Below are 26,781 nucleotides of genomic sequence, written 5' to 3'. Positions count from 1 at the left end.
TCGAGCTATTTCTGTGCCTACATATTTACAAAGTGGACAATAACATGAACCTTAAAAACACAAATGCTCCTAATACTTTTTATTTAGGTGCAATAAACAGCAGAACTTACAATACAGAAGTCTGCAGTTTAATCCTCAATTGATCCAGGGATTTCTCCTCACACTTATAGCTTTAGCCTCTGACAATGATTTGTTAAAACATGCTAAGATTCACCAAAGTTATAGTCCAAAAACTGCAGTTTCCTCTATATTGTAATCAGAAGAGGTGGAGATGAAAAGACTCAAACTTTCAAATCCATAATGGCAAAGAACATAGCAGTAAATTGTAATGAGAGAAATTTCTTATACTATTGGTAGGAGTCTTTTTTACTTTAATTATTTTTTTGGCTTATTGTAATGAGCTCTACTACATCAGCATTTTACGAAGGTATACACATGATGACAAGCAGAGAGTAAATGGGTGGGAAAGTTAGTTTCACCCCCAAAATTTAAAGACATTGTTTACTATGTTTTTAAGTTAATAATACACTTTACTGCTCAGTTGGTATCAGGTAATATTGGATACATTTACATGACTCTCAGTGCTGTGTTGTATGATGGCATTTTTATCCTACCAAACTATATGGTGGAACAAAGATTTCCTGATAAATGTTTCCAGCTTCACAAGACATATACGAATTCTATGTAAAATCTGAAATACATATATTTGCCAATGTTAAAATATTGACATCTGCATAACTTTGGAAACATATAATTATATACATACAACAATGAAAATAATCATTTTTTGACAGGGTAATGAATTTCCTTCTCATCCCATCTGGTAAGTTTCCCCTGACCTGCAGTTCTGGGTGACTTTTCTGAAACCTATCCCTTTTCCTAGACCTCTCCAGTCCTTTTCCTTCACAGCTCCTCCTTTCCCTTCAACCCTTCTGTCAGAAAAAGGAGCCCCTGTTTCTGAAAGCTTTCCTAATTATAACGTCCTTTTATGTGTGTGTCCTGCTGCCACTTGGTGAATAAATTTTTTATCTATCCAGTTAATTTGACTATACAGGGTGTTACAAAAAGGTACGGCCAAACTTTCAGGAAACATTCCTCACACACAAAGAAAGAAAATATGTTATATGGACATGGGTCCAGAAACGCTTACTTTCCATGTTAGAGCTCATTTTATTACTTCTCTTCAAATCACATTAATCATGGTATGGAAACACACAGCAACAGAACTTACCAGTGTGACTTCAAACACTTTGTTACAGGAAATGTTCCAAATGTCCTCCATTAGTGAGGATACATGCTTCCACCCTCCATTGCATGGAATCCCTGATGTGCTGATGCAGCCCTGGAGAATGGCGTACTGTATCACAGCTGTCCACAATATGAGCACGAAGGTTCTCTACATTTGGTACCGGGGTTGCGTAGACAAGAGCTTTCAAATGTTCCCATAAATTAAAGTCAAGAGGGTTTAGGTCAGGAGAGCGTGGAGGCCATGGAATTGATCCACCTCTACCAATCCATCAGTCACCGAATCTGTTGTTGAGAAGAGTACGAACACTTCGACTGAAATGTGCAGGAGTCCATCATGCACAAACCACATGTTGTGCCGTACTTGTAAAGGCACATGTAGAGTATCCCATATGAAATCATGATAACATGCTCCATTGAGCATAGGTGGACGACACTAAAATGAGTTCTAACGTGGAAATTAAGCATTTCTGGACACATGTCCACATAACATCTTTTCTTTATTTGTGTGTGAGGAATATTTGCTGAAAGTTTGGCCGTACCTTTTTGTAACACCCTGTATACATACTAATTTGTATTGACTATGTACTTGAACATACATAATAGTAACCTGACACAAGCACTAATCTTCAATCCTTGAAGTGCTAATGCATCACAAATACAGCATCGAATAAATTGAAAAACCTCAAGGAAAATCACAACTTACTCTCTTCACTAATACTCCTCCTAATTTGCTGACTGAAAGTGTTACCAAATTGTGTAGTGGGAGGCTGGAACTGTGAGCCAGGTCTGCTGTTTGATGGTCTGTTTTGTGATTCAGGTATTCCAGTTTCTGGCCTGTACTGAGTAGTTGGTCTGTTATTCTCTGGCCTGTACTGACTATTTGGTCTATTGTTCTCTGGTCTGTATTGAGAGCTTGGTCTGTTGTTTGGCCTTTGCTGAGCAGTTGGTCTGGTTTGGGTATTTGGCCTGTTGTTTCCTGGCCTGTACTGAGAACCAGGCTCATTGTATTGTGGTCTGCCTCCTTGTGCTGGTCTGTTCCCAAAGTTACTGTTGCCCCCATCTTCTGAGCTTGAAGAAAATACTGGTGGCCTTTGTGGCTTCCTGTAGGAACAAAAGACATAACTTACACAATGGAAGATAGGACACAGTAGTTAAAATTATTGAAAAATAATAATACTGAGAAAGATGCAGATTTTGTAAATATATGACCCTTATCACCACTGACAACTGCAACAGAATACAAATAATAGTAATTTTGTGTGGCTTATATTTAGATGCTTGCCAAAGATGAAAAGTCATTTAGAAAAGTTAATACTACATAACATTTGAAAACATACAATCAAATCATTTTGATAGCTTACTGCTCAGAGAAGCTTCATTATTAAACAAAACTCAGAGAGCCCTGTTTGGAACAAAGTATTTCATTTGAAACTCAACTTCTGGGTTATAGGATTTTACACATTCACTACATTATTCTAGAGTGCATAACATGCCAGTATTGTGTATGTCCTATGATAAGGATTCCATTAAAGAATCTGATATGTTGCACTACAATTAAATTGCTCATCTCTTCTAACAGTAATATGAATAAATAAAACCACGCTGCATCCCTGGAGACTGTATGCATGTGTGTGCATTTCTCAATGCTTCCACTATATTTATTTATTCATTCATCTAGAGATAATCTTACAATAATACTGAACAACAGAAAGTCCAAGGTGAAGCATCAACTATTATGTAAAGGATGGATTGCTACTCCCATAAAGATGAAACACTAAATTGCAGACAGGCACAGTGGAAAGAGTGTTAAACACTGGGCAGTTGTCCAAAGTCTTCTTCAGAAAAAAAGCAGCTGTGGAGTGGGGCAGAGAAGGGGGAGGAATAGCTAAACAATGTATCCTGCGTCACATCCCAGGGTATCTGGACCATTGCTCTCCACTGCAAGCTTTTCAGAAACTGTGCAAATGGGAATTATCCTTACAACACACTGTCCACTCCCAAAAGTATCCTGGCCTCAATTTACAATCTCCACACACTCCACTCAACAGTTTTCGCCCCCTCTGTCCTACAAGTTCCTCCCAATTCATGTCCCCTTACCCTCAATGTGCCGCTCCCTGCCAATGCGCCCACCATTTTTTTCCACTCACTGTTCCTTTCCTTTCTTGCTATCCCCCTCTACCACAGTCTCCTGCTGCTATGCCTGGCAACCTTGTTGTACAAGCTTCTTGTCCCTGCATGCTCCATGAGACTGAACTCTGCTATCCTTCCCCCTTCCCTGGCCCACTCCAGTGCTGTTTTTGTTCAACATGACAGTAGCAGTCTGGCCAAAGTGGCCAGAGATAGCAAACATGTGCACATGAGGTGTGCCTGCTTGTGTGAATGTGTATGTGCTTTCTTTCCTGAAGAATACTTTGCTGAAACCCCAATGTGTAACAATCTTTTTGTTTCGCCCTATCTGCAACTCAATGTATTGTCTTTACGGTGAGTAGCAATCTATCCTTTTCATAATTGTTTACAATCTGAATCAAGAATAGCTGCCAATATGAGTAACTTACAAGTGAGTATCCTCAGAGTAGAAAAGCTATTTAAATCACTTAGTAAAGACAAGTCTTCTGGTCCAGATTGTAAACCAATTAGGTTTCTTTCACAGTATACTGGTACAATAGCTGCATACTTAGCAATCATATACAGCCACTTGCTTGGTGAAAGATCTGTACTAGAGGACTGAAAAGTTATGAAGGAAATAGGAGCAATCCACTGAACTACAAACCCATATCACTGCTGTTAATTTTGAGCAGGATTGTGGAAAGTATACTACATTCAGACATTATCATCTACCTTAAAGAAAATGATCTCTTGGTACAGTCAGCAGGGATTCAGAAAATATTGCTTTTGTGAATCACAACTGTATATCCACGTGAGTAATGAGTGCTATGGACAGGGGATCTCAAGCTACTTCCCTATCTCTAAATTTCCAGAGGAGTTTTGACACTGTTCCTCACATGCAACTCCTAGACAAACTGTGTGTCTTTGGAGTATTATCTCAATTGTGCGACTGTCAGAATGGTAGCAGTTTGCAGAAATTGACAAGAACTCATTATGTAAAATGGAAATGATACCTAGCATTCCCCAGTGAAGTGTTATGAGCCCTCTGCTGTTCCTAGTCTACATAAATGATTTAGAAGATAACCTGGACAGCCCTATTAGGTTTCTTGCACATGATGCTGACATTTACTGTCTATTAAACTCATCAGAAGATCAAAACCAATTGTAAAACAATTGAGGCAAGATACCTGTATACTGCAAAAGTGGCCATGATTCTAAATAACTAGAAGTGTCAAGTCATCTATATAAAAGGACCACATTAAAGTTCATATATGTTATAAATCAGAGAAATCTAAAGGTTGTCAGTCCAACTAAATACCTATGGATTACAATTATGAACAACTTAAATTGAAATGATCCACATAGCTAATGTAGTGGGGAATGGAAACCCCAAGGCTGCATTTTATTGGCAGAATCCCCAGAAGATGCAACAGGTCAAGTAAAGAGATGGCCTACACTAAGCTTGTCCATTCTCTTCTGGAGTACTGCTGTGCAATATGCAATCCTTAATAGATAGGGTTAATGGAGGACATCAAAACCGTTTGAAGAAGGACATCTCATTCCGTATTATCATGAAATAGTGAAGAGAGTGTCATGGATATGATACATGAGTTAGGATGGCAATCATCAAAACAAAGCTTTTTTTTATTATGTCAAGATAAAAAGATCAGAGCTCGCACGGAAAGATTTAAGTTTTCATTTTTCCCTTGCAGTGTTTGGGAATGGCAGAGAAATAATCTGAAGGTGGTTTGATGAACCCTCTGCCAGACACTTAACTGTGAATTGCAGAGCAGTAATGCATAAATAGATGTAGTTATCTTAATACAATGAAAATAAATAGCTCAAAAAATATGCATAAACACTGAATATGTGAATCTTTGAGGCAAGGACAGGTGGTCTGCTGTGCTCTTAATGAAGGGACCATTCCAGCATTTGCCTGAAATGATTTAGGAAAACTATGGGAAACTAATTGTTTTTACCCATTTGATTTTTGTACTCTATTACTGATTTTCAAATATCATATCCCTTCCTTCACTTCAAACATTTCTACACACTCTATGCATTGTAATCATCTGAGCTGTTCTATTCATTGACTTATTCAGTCATCCATCATGATCTGTTGATCACACAATGATAGAGCTCATAGAGGGATTTGACTCAAATCAATGAATAAACAAACATAGTGAAGCAGCCATTAGAAAGTGATTTAATGAACTGCTATCAAATATTTATGCCAATCTGAGCTAAATTTAACACAGTAAAATCAACAAGAAAACTTATACTTTGTGAAAGGCCACAACTTCCTTTATTACACTACATAACTTCTGTTCATTTCCTGTGTCTAGCTTGCTACATCCAAGACCAGACTGCTGCTTCTCATACAACAACAGTTCCCTCTGTATGATAGGAGTAGGGGCCAATGTACAAGTAACATTGCTGCTTGTCATGCAGCTAACAGGTCTCGTGAGTCATTGAATCTAACTACCAGCTGAAAATATAAATTACTGTAACCAGTCACATTATTTTCCTCATTTTATGTTTTGGAGGACTGTACCTTCATCATCAGATCTTCTGGGACTGGGCTACCATATTTTATGTTCTTTCATACAGAGTTTGATTTTATTCTTGGGTGCATTTTGTCAATGTTCTTATTCATTTTCTGTAATGAATATAAGATTTTACCCTTGCAACAAAGCTATCATGAGTACAACAATTTAATTCACTGTCTGTGGTCAGTGCAATAAAAACATTGCCTACATCACAGAGTATACCAAAAGGATTGTTGTTTTCAGTTGTATCAAAGTTTTTAGAGTGATATCATTTATAGGAATCTCTTTACATAGCCAAATTAATAGGCAGCAATTACTTATGAGGTGAAATATTACTCAGTATGTAATATTGTAAAGTGCTCCTTCCAGCAAATACTACAGGGTGCCCCACATAAACCAGTACACCTGATGTGCTGGTTAATCACCCCTAGTTGAACTGCATGTGAAGTAGCAGCATTGTCTTGATGCCCATGGCCACCATTTCCCCCATCTCTCATATACAGATAACTACATGTTTTTTGATGTTATTGTTGCTTCAATCTTGAATATGACACATACTGATTTTATGGGGGGCACCCTGTATTTGTCTTCAGATATAACACAATATAAATACATATATATACATTTTTCTTACTGTTGATACTCAAACTTGGAAATAATCATCTCTGTACAGACTTAGGCCATGCAGTCCCATGATTATGTTAGTCCTTGGTGCACATGTATTATTAGTCAGCTAATAGTATGAAGTTGACAACAGTACTCAGGAGTAGGATGAGATGTGTTGAATCAGCAACAGCATGTTTAGGCAGAAATGTATTTAAATTAATTAGCTGTTGCAGCAAAACAGTAACATGTGTCTCCAATGTTGTTCTGGCAGGCAGAGTTGTGTGTACAGCTGGAACATTGTAGGGGTATCCCGAAAGCTAGTGAGTTCTTTTTTCTCTTTTGCATGGCCCTTTCGATAATACAACACTTCTGCCATTCCGTGAGTGGTCACCTTTATTCCTTAATAATTTACACATTGTGATTCTGTTTAACAGAATATATTTTACATAATGAAATATGACAAACTGTGAGACACAGTTGATAGCTGAGAGAAAAGAGTATAGTTCCATTGACAGACACATACAAAAATAAAAGTGACACACTACCTAGCTTTTGGAAATAATAGTGCCTTTAGATTAGATTAGATTGATTTTTCATTCCATAGATCTGTGCTGAGGAGAACCTCTTGGATGTGTAACATGTCAATTTTTTTTTAAAAAAATTTTAAGCTGAAATAACAGTACTAATAGTATGAATATATACAATACATCATTTGTTTCTATTAAAAAATTCGTCAATAGAGTAGGAGGTGGCCACTAGTAAGTCTTTCAGACTCCTTTTAAACTGATCTTTATTTGTAACTAAATTTTTTATGTTTGCTGGTAAATGATTGAAGATGAGTGTTCCTGAATATTGGATCCCTTTTTGAACTAAAGTAGGTGCTTTTAAGTCCTTGTGCAGATCATTTTTGTTCCTGGTATTGTATGTATGAACTGAGCTGTTTGCTGGGAAAAGAGATATATTATTTAGGACAAATTTCATTAAGGAGTAAATATACTGAGAGGCAGTAGTTAGTATACAGAGTTCTTTGAAGAGGGAGGAGAGAGGGATCTGCTGGAGAAAGTTGGGTTTAAAAGGAAGGGCAGGTCACTCAAACCCCAGGATGAGACAGACCCACATGTAGTGGGAATGAGGGGTGTGTCTGACTACTATTCATTTGTTGTGTGTCATACAGATGTCGTGCCTGAAAGGTAAGCAAGAACTACCCTAAACCATGGCACAACAACTTAAATAAATATCAATTGTGACTTTTAGCCATTTGAATCGGTGCAGCAGAAAAGGGACACAAGCAAACATTACACTAACAATAGATTGGCAAAGGAGTCTATTTTATCAGTATTCCATTTTAGGTCACTTTTTCATATTTTTAAGACTGGAAGTAATCAAATGGATCAGTTACTAAGGGTGATTTGCTTATATCCATTTTTATATTTTGATGTTAATAAGGCACATGTAAGTTTGCCTGGAAGTAGGCCTTGAGCCATAAAATTATTACATAATATGCCTCAAGGACAGTGCTGTATAGTTAGCACAATGTTTTAATACTCTTCTTGAAACATGACTATAGACAGGATACTTATGACTTAATAGTGGAAGTTTTTGTAATTTTGTTTTGGGTTGTGTTTTTGAAACACGTAGCTTTTGGTGTGGTAATCTGTACTGTTGGACTAAATTTAATACATCTGTATTTTGTTAATTATTATCGATGGAATGTTTCCTGTCACTGTGGAGAAGTACTCATTGAATCTAGTGATCAATTAGTTCATTGTATCATCATTTCTGCAACAATATTAATAAAGGACTCTTCATTTCATCTTTCATTAGGCAAGTCTTGTTCAACAATCTTGGATAACTATGCAAGTGACCCATGTTACACTTGTGGACTATGGCCTGACAACAAGCTAAGATGAAGTCATATCTGTAAATGATTACAAACTGACTGAAAAAAACTTTTAATGAAAACTTTCTCTGCAAGTGACCTGGTGTCAGCTATGTATTAAAATGTAATTACTGTGACACAGTCAACTTGGTTGTCTGTATCAAAGAGTGGCCATCAGACACAGCGAATTGATAAACACAAAGTGGAATAATGCATGATAAATACTTAAACAGTGTTATAATTCATTTATAACTACTTTCAAGTGATTGAAGTGTCTCACTAAGATGAATCTGATGTGATGCACCTTATGGTATGCTGTTCAAGTATTTCTCTTAATCAAAAATGAATGAAGGTTTATTGAGAAATAGTGTTGACTTAGCGATTTTGCTTTCTAAGGAAATGTTTATAAACACAAACAGTCAGTGCATATGCTGCAGTGTAAACATATGTTACAAGATAGACATGGCAACAATCAATAGTTTATCAAACCATCATGCAATATCAACAAAAATACAATATTTTGTCACAGCTGCCTTTCTTATATATTGCACTTGCATATCAATTATGTTTAGGGTACTCCCTTAGTGAACACTGCTGAGGCAAAGCAAGTACAGTGGCACCTACCTGTAGTGGTGGTGTAATTTTAATTCAAGTCATTATTTGTCATCATGCCCAGAAAGATTGCAGCACATGATGTACTTAAAGCCGCAAATAGTCAGTCAGTTCAACTACTGGTTACTAGTACCTACTGTAGTAAGAGGAGTCAAGCGTAACATGTAAACAAGAATTTTAAGATAAGGTTTCATACCTAGGTGGTGAATCTCCTGCGATTAGTTGATTGGAGGCAGCATCATCTTCACAGCACACTATGGCTGTGCTTCCTCGGAATCCACATATGTCTGGCACAATACCTTCACGCACCATGCGGATAGCTGATGGACATGAGTTGATGTGCAGACACACCCCAGACCCTCCATATTTTGAATGGCACAGATCACCCTCTGTAACAACAGGACCAGGTGTAACTCAAGGATTAATACTTCTTTAAACGATTTAATGCCACCAGCCATTGTCATTTTTCTTTATTCATTATACTATTACTCCCATACTAATGGTGTTAGTGTTATCAATTTTATGACAGTTACAACATCTGCACTCGTAAGCCACATGATCGTGGTCACTGTTTAAATGTACACAGGAGCGGAGATTTCTATGATTTTGTGTAACACCTGATAATGGAACTGTACAACAAATATAGAAAAAAATGACAACTCTGGGTGGTATTAAATGATAATTCATTACGTTTATGCAGAGAAGTTCCTCAAGTGATATTCATTGGTAATAGCTGCACAAACATTATGCTAGATCACCCTCAGTTTCATTGTATATCAATGCAGATAAATGTACATTTTCAAAAGTTACAGTTTTCTGTGCTTTAATCAAATTCATAGTATATTGCTTGCGGTTTAGTTAATGTAGCAGATATTGTAATTAATGTATTGTGTTACATTTAGTTTTCCCTTCAAGAGGAGTATACATTATCTACATTTAATTAAATAATAAGCAATGAATTACATAAAAGAAATTTCATTTCTTTACCAGTTTTGGGCATTTAGTGCCCTCCTCCATAACCTATTGTATTATTTGCAGGTACCAACAGTAAGAGGCACACAGCAAAATGCTATGGTCATACATTTACCATAAATTAACACTATTTTCAAGGTCGTTAACAACTGTAACCAACCTCAAAGTATTTTAGGAAACTTGTAATTTTACCACAGGTTTTTCTTTGCCTTAATAGAAATCTTGTCTTCTGCCTCAATTCTTATAGGGAATTAATAGTTTTTTTAGCTCAATGGATTAAAAGATAGTCAACAGGCTTAATTTAAAGTTATTTGGCCACTGTCCTGTAATACAAGGCACCAGCCACAATGCAGTGAATGCTGTTCTTGGACACTGAATGAGTCAGTTGATGTTCACAAGCAGCTGGAAATTACCTTGCCTACATCAAACTATTGGCAACTGCTGCAAAATGATGTGCTGTAAGAGCTCTGGAGGATCACGTACTTGTGGTACCAGTGCCAAAGGCACTTCAAGTACTTTCCCCTCCTGTGGATCCTTTCTCCTCTGCAGGAAGTAAGGGATCTGTCATTAATTGTCCACTTGACTTTGAATGGTGTTTCAGTGGTAGATTTAGGCATCCTGTAGGGTTAGATAGCCACTAGGTAGAACTCAGGGTGTTATACCAATTCCCCTAACACTTGGATGTAGTTGCCAAAATTTCGATGTTGTCATTCAACATACTGTGACCAGTGTTGATACAGTGCTCTGCCACTACCGACTTGTTAGGTTGTAAAAGTCGTGCATACCTCTGGTGTTCTGTACATCTTTCTTGGACAGTATGAGTTGTTGTCCAATGTAAGAAAGGCCACATTCACACGAGTATAAAGAGATGAAGCGAGCACTGGAGCGGCAGTCTTGCAGCTCACTCTGAAGATGGCTGAACGTTATACAGCAGAAATATTAAAAGAAGAAGGAGACTCCTTGTGGCTGCACACCTGAAACTTAATGGAACAGTCTTTGTGCCACCAAAACCTGAAGATTCACAAATAGCAACAATATCAGCCCATTTGGTGCTGTAATAGCTGCTGATGTACAACAGCGTATTTCAACTATGAAGGTGGTCCTGAAGAAATTTAAATAAGATCTGAAGGGCATTTATCATTTTTTGTCACTGTTGTTGAGATCTTAACTCATCATTGTAGATTGGAAAGTAAGCACCAATCAAAACTGTAGGTTGCCTATATGAATCTATTCTAAAAAATGGGGCAGGGTTATATGATGTAGACATTAAGAATAATATTGCTACTGGGTGGTTATAATTAAATTCAATGTGTTACAAATGCAGGGCATTTACATTGCAGGACACTGAAACAAGATAGTTATATTCATTAATCAGAGTATTTGCAGAGTATAATGAAAAAAATAATAGTTCCACTTTCTGCCATCAGGTGAAAACATGACACTGTAAGCAGTCAGAATGTGGTGTAGGTGAAGGAAAAGGGGAAGAATGATGTGGGTGGTTCTGGCACTTCTATTAGGAAATGGTCACAAGTTCCAACATGTGTTCAGTATGATCTCCAAACTCAGCAATATGCTGCATCCATAGCACGGCACCGTCAACAGTTTCTTGCAGCTTATCAACTGTAATTGGAGTGATATGTTATCCTTTAGATCAGGAAGAGTATGGATACATCCATGTTAGACATGATCTTCCAAATGTCTCCACAGTCCGAAGTCAGATGGATTTAGGTCAGTGAATCTGGAAGGCCACACACCTTGAAGTTGCCTTAACATGATGTGGTTGTTACTGGAAGTTTCACGAAACAAATATTTTACCTGGCAAGCTATATGTGGTAATGTTCCATCTTACATGCAAATAGTGATGTGGACACAATTGCATCCTTGCAAAGATGGAATCATGTGTTGCACAAGGAGGTCCTTATAACGTGAAGATGTCACTGTGTACAAAAAAAAAAAAAAAGGACCGAGAATGTTGGAGCTTGTGAAGCCAAACCACACAGTTACATAAGCTGAGTGCAGTGGATGCTCCTGCATGATGTAGAACCCCATATGTAATAGCTCTGTGCATTCAAGGTACCATACTGAGTAAAATGTGCCTCGTCCCTCTGAAGAATATTCCCTGTCCACATGTTATCCCTTTCCATATGTGCCAAAAAGCAATGGACAAAGTCGTGGCTTGTAGCCTATCTTGGGGCTTTGTTTGGTGCACATTCTGAATCTTGTAGGAATATTAGTGTAAAATGTGCCACAAAATCTTTTGTACTATTGACCAGGGGGGAGAGAATTCTCATGACACATCTTGAGCACTGGATGCAGAAATTGAAGCTTGTACTGCACAGTCAAGTACTGCTACAGCAAGTTCATCAACAACGGTCATAGGAATGGGCTATTTCCCACTCGCTGCTGCACCGCCTAATTCACCTGTTTCTTCAAATTTCTTGATTAAATTCTGCACCCTATTTACTGACGCGGGGCCTCTTCAAAGCTGTTTCTGACAGAAATATTCCTGCATTGCAGCACTGCTATTGTTGCTTTTCTGATAAAACAACTTTACCAGCGCCAGCCGCTGTGTCATGCTGTTCTAGGTGCTTCAGTCTGGAACTGCGTGACCGTTACGGTCGCAGGTTCAAATCCTGACTCGGGCATGGATGTGTGTGATGTTCTTAGGTTGGTTAGGTTTAAGTAGTTCTAAGTTCTAGGGGACTGATGACCACAGATGTTAGGTCCCATAGAGCTCAGAGACATTTTTTTAACTTTACCAGCAGTACATGGCCTTTCTTCTCAATAGCCATTCCATCTTGTACAGAAAACTTCAACCTTCTTAACCCTTCACACCAACAGTCACTTAAAAAAAGAAATCAAAACACACTGCCAAATGACGACAGTATACTGACATCAGACAGGAGATATTTCACATTCTGACTGCTTGCAGTGCGATATTTTCACCTTAAGGCAGAAAGTGGAACTATTATTTTTTGAGCATATTGTGCAATCACACTGATTAATGAACATACCTACGATATGTACAGCCCACACTGCAGCACTCTGAATACTATCAGTTTAATTATAAGCAGTCGTAATTTCTACCACTACATACCAACAGTTGTTGTCAGGACCAGCAGTTCTGTGTGCTATAAGTTTGACTTTGCTTTAGCTAGAGTGGCAATTTTTTAGGATGTGAAGGGTGTCACATTCACTAACTTCTTAGGAAAAGTAATAACGGACACTGGGAGATACTATTTAGAGATCTCGAGCTGCTTCAGCAAGAAATTGAAGGTAGAAATTGTTTCACCATGACAGTGTGCCAGCACATTCATCTGGTGTTGCCACTACAAAGCAGCATGAACTTCTGCTCCCCTCTCACCATGCCTCCTAACTCTCTAACCTGCTGGTTTTCTACATTCTTTCTGTTCCCAAACATGAAGAAATTGTTTGCAGGTTAAATTCTGTTCAAATGTGGATGGCGTCATCAAGAGTGCCATATTTGAGGGAGCTTGATGATCTCTGTTTCATGAGGGGCTACAGAAAATGACTGAAGCAGTAGGAGAAGTTGTTGTTGTTGTTGTTGTCTTCAGTCCTGAGACTGGTTTGATGCAGCTCTCCATGCTACTCTATCCTGTGCAAGCTGCTTCATCTCCCAGTACCTACTGCAACCTACATCCTTCTGAATCTGCTTAGTGTACTCATCTCTCGGTCTCCCTCTACGATTTTTACTCTCCACGCTGCCCTCCAATGCTAAATTTGTGATCCCTTGATGCCTCAAAACATGTCCTACCAACCGATCCCTTCTTCTAGTCAAGTTGTGCCACAAACTTCTCTTCTCCCCAATCCTATTCAATACCTCCTCATTAGGTATGTGCTCTATCCACCTTATCTTCAGTATTCTTCTGTAGCACCACATTTCAAAAGCTTCTATTCTCTTCTTGTCCAAACTAGTTATCATCCATGTTTCACTTCCATACATGGCTACACTCCAAACAAATACTTTCAGAAACGACTTCCTGATACATAAATCTATATTCGATGTTAACAAATTTCTCTTCTTCAGAAACGCCTTCCTTGCCATTGCCAGTCTACATTTTATATCCTCTCTACTTCGACCATCATCAGTTATTTTACTTCCTAAATAGCAAAACTCCTTTACTACTTTAAGTGTCTCATTTCCTAGTCTAATTCCCTCAGCATCACCCGATTTAATTTGACTACATTCCATTATCCTCGTTTTGCTTTTGTTAATGTTCATCTTATATCCTCCTTTCAAGACACTGTCCATTCCGTTCAACTGCTCTTCCAAGTCCTTTGCCGTCTCTGACAGAATTACAATGTCATCGGCGAACCTCAAAGTTTTTACATCGTCTCCATGAATTTTAATACCTACTCCAAATTTTTCTTTTGTTTCCTTTACTGCTTGCTCAATATACAGATTGAATAACATCGGGGAGAGGCTACAACCCTGTCTCACTCCTTTCCCAACCACTGCTTCCCTTTCATGCCCCTCGACTCTTATGACTGCCATCTGGTTTCTGTACAAATTATAAATAGCCTTTCGCTCCCTGTATTTTACCCCTGCCACCTTTAGAATTTGAAAAAAGAGTATTCCAGTCAACATTGTCAAAAGCTTTCTCTAAGTCTACAAATGCTAGAAACGTAGGTTTGTCTTTTCTTAATCTTTCTTCTAAGATAAGTCGTAAGGTCAGTATTGCCTCACGTGTTCCAACATTTCGACGGAATCCAAACTGATCCTCCCCGAGGTCTGCATCTACCAGTTTTTCCATTCGTCTGTAAAGAATTCGCGTTAGTATTTTGCAGCCGTGGCTTATTAAACTGATAGTTCGGTAATTTTCACATCTGTCAACACCTGCTTTCTTTGGGATTGGAATTATTATATTCTTCTTGAAGTCTGAGGGTATTTCGCCTGTCTCATACATCTTGCTCACCAGCTGGTAGAGTTTTGTCATGACTGGCTCTCCCAAGGCCGTCAGTAGTTCTAATGGAATGTTGTCTACTCCGGGGGCCTTGTTTCGACTCGGGTCTTTCAGTGCTCTGTCAAACTCTTCACGCAGTATCGTATCTCCCATTTTGTCTTCATCTACATCCTCCTCCATTTCCATAATATTGTCCTCAAGTACATCGCCCTTGTATAAACCTTCTATATACTCCTTCCACCTTTCTGCCTTCCCTTCTTTGCTTAGAACTGGGCTGCCATCTGAGCTCTTGATATTCATACACGTGGTTCTCCTTTCTCCAAAGGTCTCTTTAATTTTCCTGTAGGCAGTATCTATCTTACCCCTAGTGAGATAAGCTTCTACATCCTTACATTTGTCCTCTAGCCATCCCTGTTTAGCCATTTTGCACTTCCTGTCGATCTCATTTTTGAGACGTTTGTATTCCTTTTTGCCTGCTTCATTTACTGCATTTTTATATTTTCTCCTTTCATCAATTAAATTCAATATTTCTTCTGTTACCCAAGGATTTCTAGCAGCCCTCGTCTTTGTACCTACTTTATCCTCTGCTGCCTTCACTACTACATCCCTCAGAGCTACCCATTCTTCTTCTATTGTATTTCTTTCCCCTATTCCTGTCAATTGTTCCCGTATGCTCTCCCTGAAACTCTGTACAACCTCTGGTTCTTTCAGTTTATCCAGGTCCCATCTCCTTAATTTCCCACATTTTTGCAGTTTCTTCAGTTTTAATCTACAGGTCATAACCAATAGATTGTGGTCAGAGTCCACATCTGCCCCTGGAAATGTCTTACAACTTAAAACCTGGTTCCTAAATCTCTGTCTTACCATTATATAATCTATCTGATACCTTTTAGTATCTCCAGGGTTCTTCCACGTATACAACCTTCTTTCATGATTCTTAAACCAAGTGTTAGCTATGATTAAGTTGTTCTCTGTGCAAAATTCTACTAGGCGGCTTCCTCTTTCATTTCTTAGCCCCAATCCATATTCACCTATTATGTTTCCTTCTCTCCCTTTTCCTACACTCGAATTCCAGTCACCCATTACTATTAAATTTTCGTCTCCCTTCACTATCTGAATAATTTCTTTTATTTCATCGTACATTTCTTCAATTTCTTCATCATCTGCAGAGCTAGTTGGCATATAAACTTGTACTACTGTAGTAGGTGTGGTCTTCGTATCTATCTTGGCCACAATAATGCGTTCACTTTGCTGTTTGTAGTAGCTTACCCGCATTCCTATTTTCCTATTCATTATTAAACCTACTCCTGCATTACCCCTATTTGATTTTGTGTTTATAACCCTGTAGTCACCTGATCAGAAGTCTTGTTCCTCCTGCCACCGAACTTCACTAATTCCCACTATATCTAACTTTAACCTATCCATTTCCCTTTTTAAATTTTCTAACCTACCTGCCCGATTAAGGGATCTGACATTCCACGCTCCGATCCGTAGAACGCCAGTTTTCTTTCTCCTGATAACGACATCCTCCTGAGTAGTCCCCGCCCGGAGATCCGAATGGGGGACTATTTTACCTCCGGAATATTTTACCCAAGAGGATGCCATCATCATTTAATCATACAGTAAAGCTGCATGTCCTCGGGAAAAATTACGGCTGTAGTTTCCCCTTGCTTTCAGCCGTTCACAGTACCAGCACAGCAAGGCCGTTTTGGTTAATGTTGCAAGGCCAGATCAGTCAATCATCCAGACTGTTGCCCCTGCAACTACTGAAAAGGCTGCTGCCCCTCTTCAGGAACCACACGTTTGTCTGGCCTCTCAACAGATACCCCTCCGTTGTGGTTGCACCTACGGTACGGCCATCTGTATCGCTGAGGCAGGCAAGCCTCCCCACCAACGGCAAGGTCCATGGTAACTATTGCTAAAAGATGACCAGACTGAGAAACAGATATTTTTTTTCAAAAAAAGTAAAATAGCATACTGATACTTATTGAGCTGCCTTCATAATTACTCCCATATAGTGAAAATAACTTGTTTCATTAAAAATGTGAAAAGTTAGTGCTTTATGACGTAAGCCAAGCAAATGACCTCAGACAACATTTTTCCGATAGTCAATGTTCAAAATTTTCACAATATCCTCTCATTGCATCTACAAGTTTACTTTTCCCACAAACTCATTTCTAGATTTGTGACACAAATGATCCTTGATTTTCCTAATTATGTGATTATTATGTACCTGAACATTTGATGAATATTCAGCAGCACACTAGGAGACTTCAGTTGTTGCATTGTGTTCCTTCGTGTCTGATATATTCAGTCGATTCAATTCTCTGTGACAAGGTACTGTTGGCAGCAGTTTAATGCTCTACACGTCCATGACATTCAATAAGTCATCCATGCCATTTGATTTATGCCATACGGTGAGCACCTCAGAATATCTGGCTAGTTCAGGCTGGGTACTGGTCTCAGAAACCCAGACTTTCTGCAGAGCAGTCGCCACAGTGATGACAACAAGATCAAGAGCAGCGGACAGAAAAATACAAGGTACAACCAGAGAGAATAACTGAGTGACAGGCAAAGTAGTCATCCAGCAGGTCTAGTACAGTGAAGATCCATCCATACGTCTCAAGTGCGAGCACTGAACTGATTGCACACTGTGCAACTGTGTAAATACTGGCCGCATGGAATGGTATTGGTTGGGAATCTCATGTAGCGAGACAGTAGCACACTTGCCACACAAGCATAGCATGGCTACTGTGCCCACTATCAACTATCAAGGTCCGTCTCCTCCGGTGGGCATTCAACCCCTGTGGCACCTGATATCAGAGTGTTAACACTCGAACAACAGAGAGACTTTGTGTAGCTAGTCCATCAGAGAATCTGTCAGTACTAGAGAGACTATTGACAATAAGAATGTTTTAGTTGGACCACTGTTTTCACTTTGTGATAGATGGTACTGTAATAGTCACAAACATATGGTTCACAATTTTAGATGAACAGTTGGTAACAGGTAGGTTTTTTAAATTAAAATACAGGATGTAGGTGCATTTGAACATTTTATTTTGGTTGTTCCAATGTGACACATGTACCTTTGTGAACTTATCATTTCTGAGAACGTATGGTGTTACAGCGTGATTACCTGTACATACCACATTAATGCAATAAATGCTCAAAATGATGTCTATCAACCTCAGTACATTTGGCAATAATTGTAACGGCATTCCTCTCAACAGTGAGTAGTTCGCCTTCCGTAATGTTCACACATGCATCGACAATGCGCTGACGCATGTTGTCAGGCGTTGTCAGTGGATCAAGATAGCAAATATCCTTCAACTTTCCCCACATAAAAAAATTAGAGGACGTCAGATCCGGTGAATGTGCAGGCCTTGGTATGGTGCTTCGACGGCCAATCCACCTGTCATGAAATGTGCTATTCAATACCACTTCAACCGCATGTGAGCTATGTGACAGACATCCATTAGTTGGAAGTACATTGCCATTCAGTCATGTAGTGCAACATCTTGTAGTAACATCGGTAGAACATTACGTAGTAATTCAGCATACTTTGCACCATTTAGATTGCCATCGATAAAATGGGGGCCAATTATCCTTCCTCCTATAATGCCGCACCATAAATTGACCCGCCAAGGTCACTCATGTTCTACTTGTGGCAGCCATCGTGGATTTTCCGTTGCCCAACAGTGCATATTATGCTGGTTTACGTTACCGCTGTTGGTGAATGACGCTTCGTCACTAGATAGAACGCGTGCAAAAAATCTGTCATTGTCCCGTAATTTCTCTTGTGCCCAGTGGCAGAATTGTATACGACGTTCAAAGCCATCGCCATGCAATTCTTGGTGCATAGAAATGGGGTACGGGTGCAATCAATGCTGATGTAGCATTCTCAACACCGACGTTTTTGAGATTCCCGATTCTTGCGCAATTTGTCTGCTACTGATGTGCGGATTAGCTGCTACAGCAGCTAAAACACCTACTTGGGCATCATCATTTGTTGCAGGTCGTGGCTGAAGTGTCTCATGTCTCTGAACACTTCCTGTTTCCTTAAATAACGAAAGTATCTGGCGAACGGTCCGGACACTTGGATGATGTCGTCCAGGATACCGAGCAGCATACATAGCACACGCCCGTTGGGCATTTTGATGACAGTAACCATACATCAACACGATATCGACCTTTTCCGTAATTGGTAAACGGTCCATTTTAACAAGGGTAATGTATCATGAGGCAAATACCGTCCACACTTGCGGAATGTTATGTAATGCTATGTACTTATACGTTTGTGACTATTACAGCGGCATCTATAACAAATCGAAAAAAGTGCTCGAACTAAAACATTCATATTTATTTACGTAGTACACGAATATGTAATAAAAAATGGGTGTTCCTATTTTTAAAAAAAGCAGTTGATATCCGTTTGACCTATGGCAGTGCCATCTAGCAGGCCAACCATGGCGCCATCTGGTTTCCCCCTTCAAGCTAGACGTGTTTCGTTCTTTGTAGTTTTTTCGTTTGATGCTTATTTCATGAGATATTTGTCCCGATCACTATCAATGGACCACCCTCTGTTGTAGCATACGTTATCTGCTTTGAAGATATACCAGGGGCAACTATGGGAAGCCCCTAGATTCTCCTGACTCACAAATGAAAGACAAGAGAAAAAGTTTGAATTAAGATGGAAAGGAATAGTGGGAACAGGCGGCTATATCCCAGCAGGGAAGCCAGATGACAATACAGCCAGGCAGACCTATTGTTGTACTACCAGCAACTTCACAATATGGGTTGGCAACTTCTCAGTCACAACACTTGCCATTGTGAGCTGCACATAAATAAATACAACAGTCGGTGTACCCACTGACTGGTCAAAGTGTTTACAAGCTAGACTGAAGCCGGCTGCATGAGAATGTGCAGTGCCAGCCAGCAACACCACTGGCAGTGCTTTGATCACTGGTGGTGGCACGACAATCATGCAAATGATAAGTCGCTTGTATGGAAAAAATGTTGTCGAGCTGACCCTGAATGTGAGCTGAATGGGTTCTGGTCGATTCAGACTGCACCATCAGTATGCTTACTTGTGCTGCCCCCCACCCAGACACACACGTGATTACATGTTATTGGCTACAAAATTCTTAAGCAATGTACATAAAGGTGTGCAATATTCAGAGTTTTCAATAGGCTTCGAGCAGAAATAAAAGAAATTGGTGATAAATATCAAGTATTCAGATCTAAGTTGAAATGTTTCCTTCCAGTGCACTCCTATTCTGCAAAGGGGTTCTACGCAATGGTTCAGGATTTTCTCTGCAAAGTATCATTTATTCGTATATTCTCTCACAATGCTTTTCGTGTTCTGTAATTCATCATTCTGTTAACTATGTACCAACTTTTCCCACAGCCAAAGTAGCATTAGCTTGTATGGCTCCATGGAAACTGATATATTAATAAGTGTTATAAAAGAACAGACACTCTGCCTCAGCTGTCTATTGTGAAGCTGTGGCTGCATGCACCAGACATAATCCGGAACCCAGAGCCGGTTCGAGTACGTTTTTCCCACGTGCTTCAGGTGGCTTAGCTGCGTTTTCATTGTACAGGATTGCTATGATTTACTCGTTTTCAAAGTTGCATATTTATTAAAGTATTCAGTGTACAAGTACGACTGATGGATGCATGGATAGAACTCTAAACTCACCCAGTTTGCATTGTGAGCATCCGTTAGCATTACGAGGCAGTGCCTTGACAAAATGGTGACAAAAAAAGGAGAGTTTTTGTGTGTTGGTATATATAAAATGTTTATCAGTGTGCATTCATGAGGGATTATGAAAAGGAACCACAATGTAAACAGAGTGCTGTTCAGTGGTATTGGTAATTTAGAGACAGTGGTTCTCTGTAAACAGAAAAATACCAATCGAGCAAGTGAGCCAAATGGAACTGGGACGCCATCCTCATTAGCAATTTCAGCAACTATTATTCGGCTATTGTCTTCAATAAGATGGTTAACAATGCGAATATTCTCCCAAGTCATGCTGGTCCTTGGGCGTCATCGGTAAGCTGCATTTTCAACTGTTTCTCGTCCTCTTAAAAACTTTCTGTGTAATATGTGTAGTTAAGTATATTAGGTTAGATTAGATTAATACTTGTTCCATAGATCATGAATACGACACTTCGTAATGATGTGGAACGTGTCAGGTTAATAAACGATGTCTGTACAAGATACTACATTACACAAAATACTGCATGACACTAATGTTTAAGTTAGTTTTTTAATTTATTTATTTTTTTCGTTCCCCTCCCTTAATTTATATCTAAAAATTCAGCCAATGAGTAGAAGGAGTTGTCATCGAGAAATTCTTTTAATTTATTTTTAAATGTTGGTTGACTATCTGTCAGGCTTTTGATGCTGTTTGGTAGGTGACCAAAGACTTTTGTGGTAGCATAGTGTACCCCTCTCTGTGCCAAAGTCAGATTTAACCCTGCATAGTGAAGATCATCCTTTCTCCTAGTGTTATAGTTATGCACACTGCTATTACTTTTGAACTGGGTTGGATTATTAACAACAAATTTTATAAGTGAATATATATACTGTGAGGTTACTGTGAGGACCCCTAGATCCTTAAATAGATGTCTGCAGGCTGACCGTGGGTGGGCTCCAGCAATTATTCTGATTACACACTTTTTTGGGCAATGAATACTTTTCTACTCAACGATGAATTACCCCAGAACATGATGCCATACGAAAGCGGTGAATGAAAGCAGGCATAGTAAGCTAATTTACTGAGATTCTTATCACCAAAATTTACAATAACCCTAATAGCATACGTAGCTGAACTCAGACGTTTCAGCAGACCATCAATGTGTTGCTTCCAGTTTAACCTCTCATCAATGGACACACCTAAAAATTTTAAAAATTCTACCTTAGCTACAGACTTCTGTTCAAAGTCTATATTTATTACTGGAGTTGTGCCATTTACTATACAGAACTGTATATACTGTGTTTTATCAAAATTTAAAGAGAGTCCGTTTGCTGAGAACCACTTAATAATTTTGTGAAAAACATCATTTACAATTACATCACTTAGTTCTTGGTTTTTGGATGTTATTACTATACTTGTATCATCAGCAAAAAGAACTAACTTTGCATCTTCATCAATGTGGAATGGTAAGTCATTAATGTATATCAAGAACAGTACAGGACCTAAGACCGAACCCTGTGGGACCCCATACTTGATAGCCCCCCCTGTTTGAGGAATCGGCTGTTGTTTTAACATTACATGAACCACTTATTTCAACTTTCTGCATTCTTCCAGTTAAGTATGAATTAAACCATTTGTGCACTGCCACCCTCAAACCATAATGATTTAACTTATCTAAAGTCTTTCTCAGGGTCTTGTTCCCTAACTGTGCCGCAAGTGTTTTCAAAATTTCAGACGGGTTTACGCCCTCTGTTGTGAGGAGCTTGGTTATAATGTGTTGCACAACAGGTGCTGGTAGGTAGTTACCTCTTGGTCTGACATTGTGATTCCGATTAAAGAAATGGTACCAGTCCGAATCAACATTACATAGGTGGTGGTGTACAACTATTACCTAGCTGCGAAGAACAATCACTGGAAACAAAAGGAACAATGAGCAAAAATTGTGCTGCTCTCCATTTATAAAAATGTGCATTAAACAAAAACCACGGTTTATATCTGATTCACCCTCATAGCATTTGAAAGGCATTCTTCCGAAAATTTGACAGATATATGTATCATGCAACTGATGTTCAGAACTATAATAGCAAGAGATTCCCACAGCATAATTTACAACATATACTGAGGTGACAAAGGGAGAGCGATACACACATACCAAGATGACGGCAGTGGCGCGTGCACAGGGTATAAAGATGGTGCACTGGTGGAGCTGTCATTTGTACTCAAGTGATTCATGTCAAACGGTATCCGATGTGATTCTGGATGGACAACGGGAATTATCAGACTTTGACACAGAATGCTAGTTGGAGCTACAAGCATGGAACATTCAGTTTCGAAAATAGTTAGCGAATTCCATATTCCGAGATCCACAGTGTCAAGAGTCTGCCGAATATACCAAATTTCATGCATTACCTCCCATGGCGGACAATGCAGTTCTTGATGGCCTTCACTTAATGAGCAAGAGCAGTGGCATTTGCGTAGAGTTGTCAGTGTAACAGAGAAACAACACTGTGTGAAGTAACCATAGAAATCAATGTGGGACGAACGACAAAAGTATCCGTTATGGCGAGATTTGGCGTTAATGGACTATTGCAGCTGACTACCGAAGCGAGTGCCCGACATTACCAACAGCACTTCTCCTGGGCTCACGGACATATCAGTTGGATCCTAGATGATTGGAAAATCGTGATCTGATTAGATGAGTCCTGATTTCTACTAGTAAGAGCTGATGGTAAGGTCCAATTGTGGCGCAGGTGCCACGAAGCCACAGACCCAAGTTTTCAACAACGCATTGTGCAAGCTGGTGTGGCTTCATAGTGGTATGGGCTGTGTTTACAAGACATGGAATGGCTCCTCTGGTCCAATTGAACCAACCATTGACTGGATGTGGTTACATTCAGCTACTCTGAGATCCTTTCCAGATGGTCATGACAATGATGGAATTTTTATGGATGACAATGCGCCATGTCACTGGGCCATGTTGTTCATGATTGGTTTGAAGAACATTCTGGACAATTTGAGAAAATGATTTGGCCACGCAAATCGCCCAACATGAATCCCACCGAACATTTTTGGGACATAATTGAGAGGGCAGTTCGTGCACAAAATCATGCAATGCCAACATTTTACGGCTATAGAGGCAGGATTACTCAATATTTCTGCAGGGGTCTTTCAACGAGCTGTTGAGTCCGTGCTACGTCGAAATGCTGCACTACACCGGCAAAAGGTGGTCCCACTTGACATAAGCAGATATCCCATGATTTTAGTCACTGAAGCGTGCACTCTGTATTTCATTTTGCATTACAATTGTGAACACTGGTCTGCTTACAGTAGCTATGCGAATGTGGAAGTGAGAGGAAACAGTTTCTTTCAGCTTTTTGCACCCATATTTGGGAAGTCAGCCTTACTGTTTGTTTCTTTTTTTTTCTTGGTGTATGGCTACATCTGCTTTAAAGTTACGCTAGGGGCACAACTAGACTGGAGCTACTGGAGTACAATTTGTTATTTGATCTTCCCAGAGCAGTATCGGATAATTTATCACTGCAAAATCAGGCTAGCGTCTCTGACATCATAAAACACTACGAAATGTATTCCAAATATTAGCTCGTGAATCGAACATGACAGCTCGTGTTTTGATAGCAACAGGGGATCTTGTGTAATTACCTTATCGTAAAAGACACTGTTATTTGTTGGCAAGATCAGCTTATGAATCGCTGAGAGAGTAGAATACAGAGAAACGAATTCATGCGTGTACACACAGAAATTTACGTGCAGAACGTCCTGCATTTTTTTGGTACTACTCGTGGACTCACGAATCGAGCCGGGTTTGTTGTTGACACATGAAACGAGTCGGGTTTGTTGTCGACACTGAGTCTCTGTGAATGTGCTCCTTCACCTGACTTACATGTTAGCAGTCAGGCTGGAACCCATCTATGTGGCTTGACTCTTGCTTGAGCAATTGTAAAGTATCCTACGGCATTGAAGATATTAAATGTAACCAGTAACTGCTAGAATTCCTTGTCATTTTGAGACAACTTAATTTTCATGCATTTGTATTTCCGAAACATAGTTGTGAAATTCGGAGTGTGATGTATGTAACTAAGATAAACGCTCCTACTGAATCATTGTTTAGGGGAGAGGGGGGGATGACACTTCTCTCCCCCCTTCGATCTGCGCCTGTAGCGGACGCTAAGTGGTGATGTCAAGTGGTGGTGGTAAGTTACTATGGTTCAAATGGCTCTGAGCACTATGGGACTTAACTTCTGAGGTCATCAGCCCCCTAGAACTTAGAAATACTTAAACATAACTAACCTAAGGACATTACACACATCCATGCCCGAGGCAGGATTCGAACCTGCGACCGTAGTGGGTCGCGCGGATCCAAACTGTAGCGTCTAGAACCGCTCGGCCACTCAGGCCGGCAGTTTCTATGGGACCAAACTGCTGAGGTCATCAGTCCCCAGGCTTACTCACTATTTTAATTAACTTAAACTAACTTACGCTAAGGACAACACCCCCCTCTCCCCCCCCCACACAAATGCCCTCCAATGTGGCATCATGCCCTAGACCGTGCGGCTGGTGATGATTATTTTGATTTGTGGAGTGCCCAACGGTGTGGTTATCAGCGCTGGTACAAATTACCAATCTTTCCAGTTTCCCGCCTCGCCATTTCCTGAATGATGATGAAATGATAAGGAAAACACGAACACCCAATCCACAGGCAGAGAAAATCCCCAATCCATGCGGGAATCGAACCTGGGACCCCTTGATCCAGTGGTAGCAGCACTAGACAATGAGCTGTGGACGGAGAATAAGTGGTCAATATATGTGTAATAAGAGCTGTTACGTTTTAGGACTTTGAGGTAATGTGTACAAAAATTAATCAATAAATTAGCACCATTTCGTTTATTTTGCGTCACAATTAAAATTTAGTCCTTAAAGACACCTTAGAGGCTAATTAAGACACATCACAGTTTTCAGAAACACCTGAAAATCTATACTTTTTTGGCGTGTACATGCTATGGTGACCGTGGACGTCAGGACTTTGGTAAGAGAGTTATATGTGTCATGTCACGCTAAGACCACTGTGTAACAAGAGTGGTGTATTTTCTTAGAGGGTACATGTTCTGAGTTTCCTGCAGAGACATACCAGATGTAGACATATACAAAAATAGAACAAACCGCTTAAAAATGAGGACAAAGTTAAAGAAAAAGGGATACACAGAAAGATACATTCAAATTTAATAAATGAATTAATAAATAGACATAACATACATTCCTTAACTTTTATTGGTATTTCTCTGAAGGTCCAGTTTTCTGTAGAAGTGTGTGCTTGTTTAGCAGGTAGCTGTAGGAAGATACACAGGAAATTGCTTTTAAATTGGCCTATACTGGACCACGAACGTGCCTTTAACAGATACAAGGTTCAATCTATTCCTGTTATCAGTCCACTGTTTCGTAATGAGCAAAAATAGTCTTTCTGCATATGCGTTGTGCCCTGATATTCTGAAAAAGTATTCGGCTACTTTCAACAATTTGGAGTGAAAATCAACAGAATTACTTTCACAAAAATACGTGGCCCATTTTTTAATCCAAGATAACTCGTTAAAGTCAGGATCATTAGAATTCTGTTTCCGTAACTGCCCGAAATTACAGACTTGGTCAAAACATTTTACATCCTTAATTTCAAAAACTTTACATTTATCTTCCAAATACAAAAGGCTTTCTTCAACATCACTGTAAAAAAACATCTTTTTTAAGAGACATCCATTTGAAACAGGAAAAGTAGTCAAACATACAGAGCCATCGTTTTAAATATTCATGGTACGATAGATACAACAACTAGCTTTGTCCATAAAAAGTTTAACTTCTTCATCAACGCCACACACTAAATCAACGGAACAACTATCAGTAAACAGCAAACCACACTCATACATGTGCAACGCATACATGACATGAATCCTACAACGCCAAGCCAAGACAATGTGAATCCTGAACTGAAAATACGGAACGGAAACTTTAAATAATCGTTACTTGCACCCGCTTATGGATCAATCTCTCATCAGTATTGAAAAATCGATAATCCTACTGCCATCTGTAGATAAGATACCGAATAATGGGAATAATTGCAAATATAATTTTCTTATAGTCAACTTTGCGAATAAGGAGGACAATATAAAAATCCG

General features: G+C 39.3%; 1 protein-coding gene across 1 annotated transcript in view; it reads right to left on the bottom strand.

Moving 5' to 3' along the window:
- The window catches only part of LOC126266899 (serine protease snake-like), a 246,321-nt gene that overhangs the window by 63,252 nt on the left and 156,288 nt on the right, over window positions 1-26,781 (bottom strand). Inside the window, exons 2-3 of the mRNA XM_049971567.1 lie at window positions 9,197-9,389; window positions 1,952-2,349 (exon numbers count right to left, since the gene is read on the bottom strand). Coding sequence (XP_049827524.1) covers window positions 1,952-2,349; window positions 9,197-9,389 — 591 coding nt within the window. The remainder of the gene's footprint in view (window positions 1-1,951; window positions 2,350-9,196; window positions 9,390-26,781) is intronic.

The sequence above is a fragment of the Schistocerca gregaria genome, chromosome 4 (genome assembly GCF_023897955.1).
Source record: "Schistocerca gregaria isolate iqSchGreg1 chromosome 4, iqSchGreg1.2, whole genome shotgun sequence".
NCBI lineage: Eukaryota > Metazoa > Arthropoda > Insecta > Orthoptera > Acrididae > Schistocerca > Schistocerca gregaria.
Note: the sequence above shows the minus strand (reverse complement) of the source record. Positions and strands in the feature narration are given on the sequence as shown.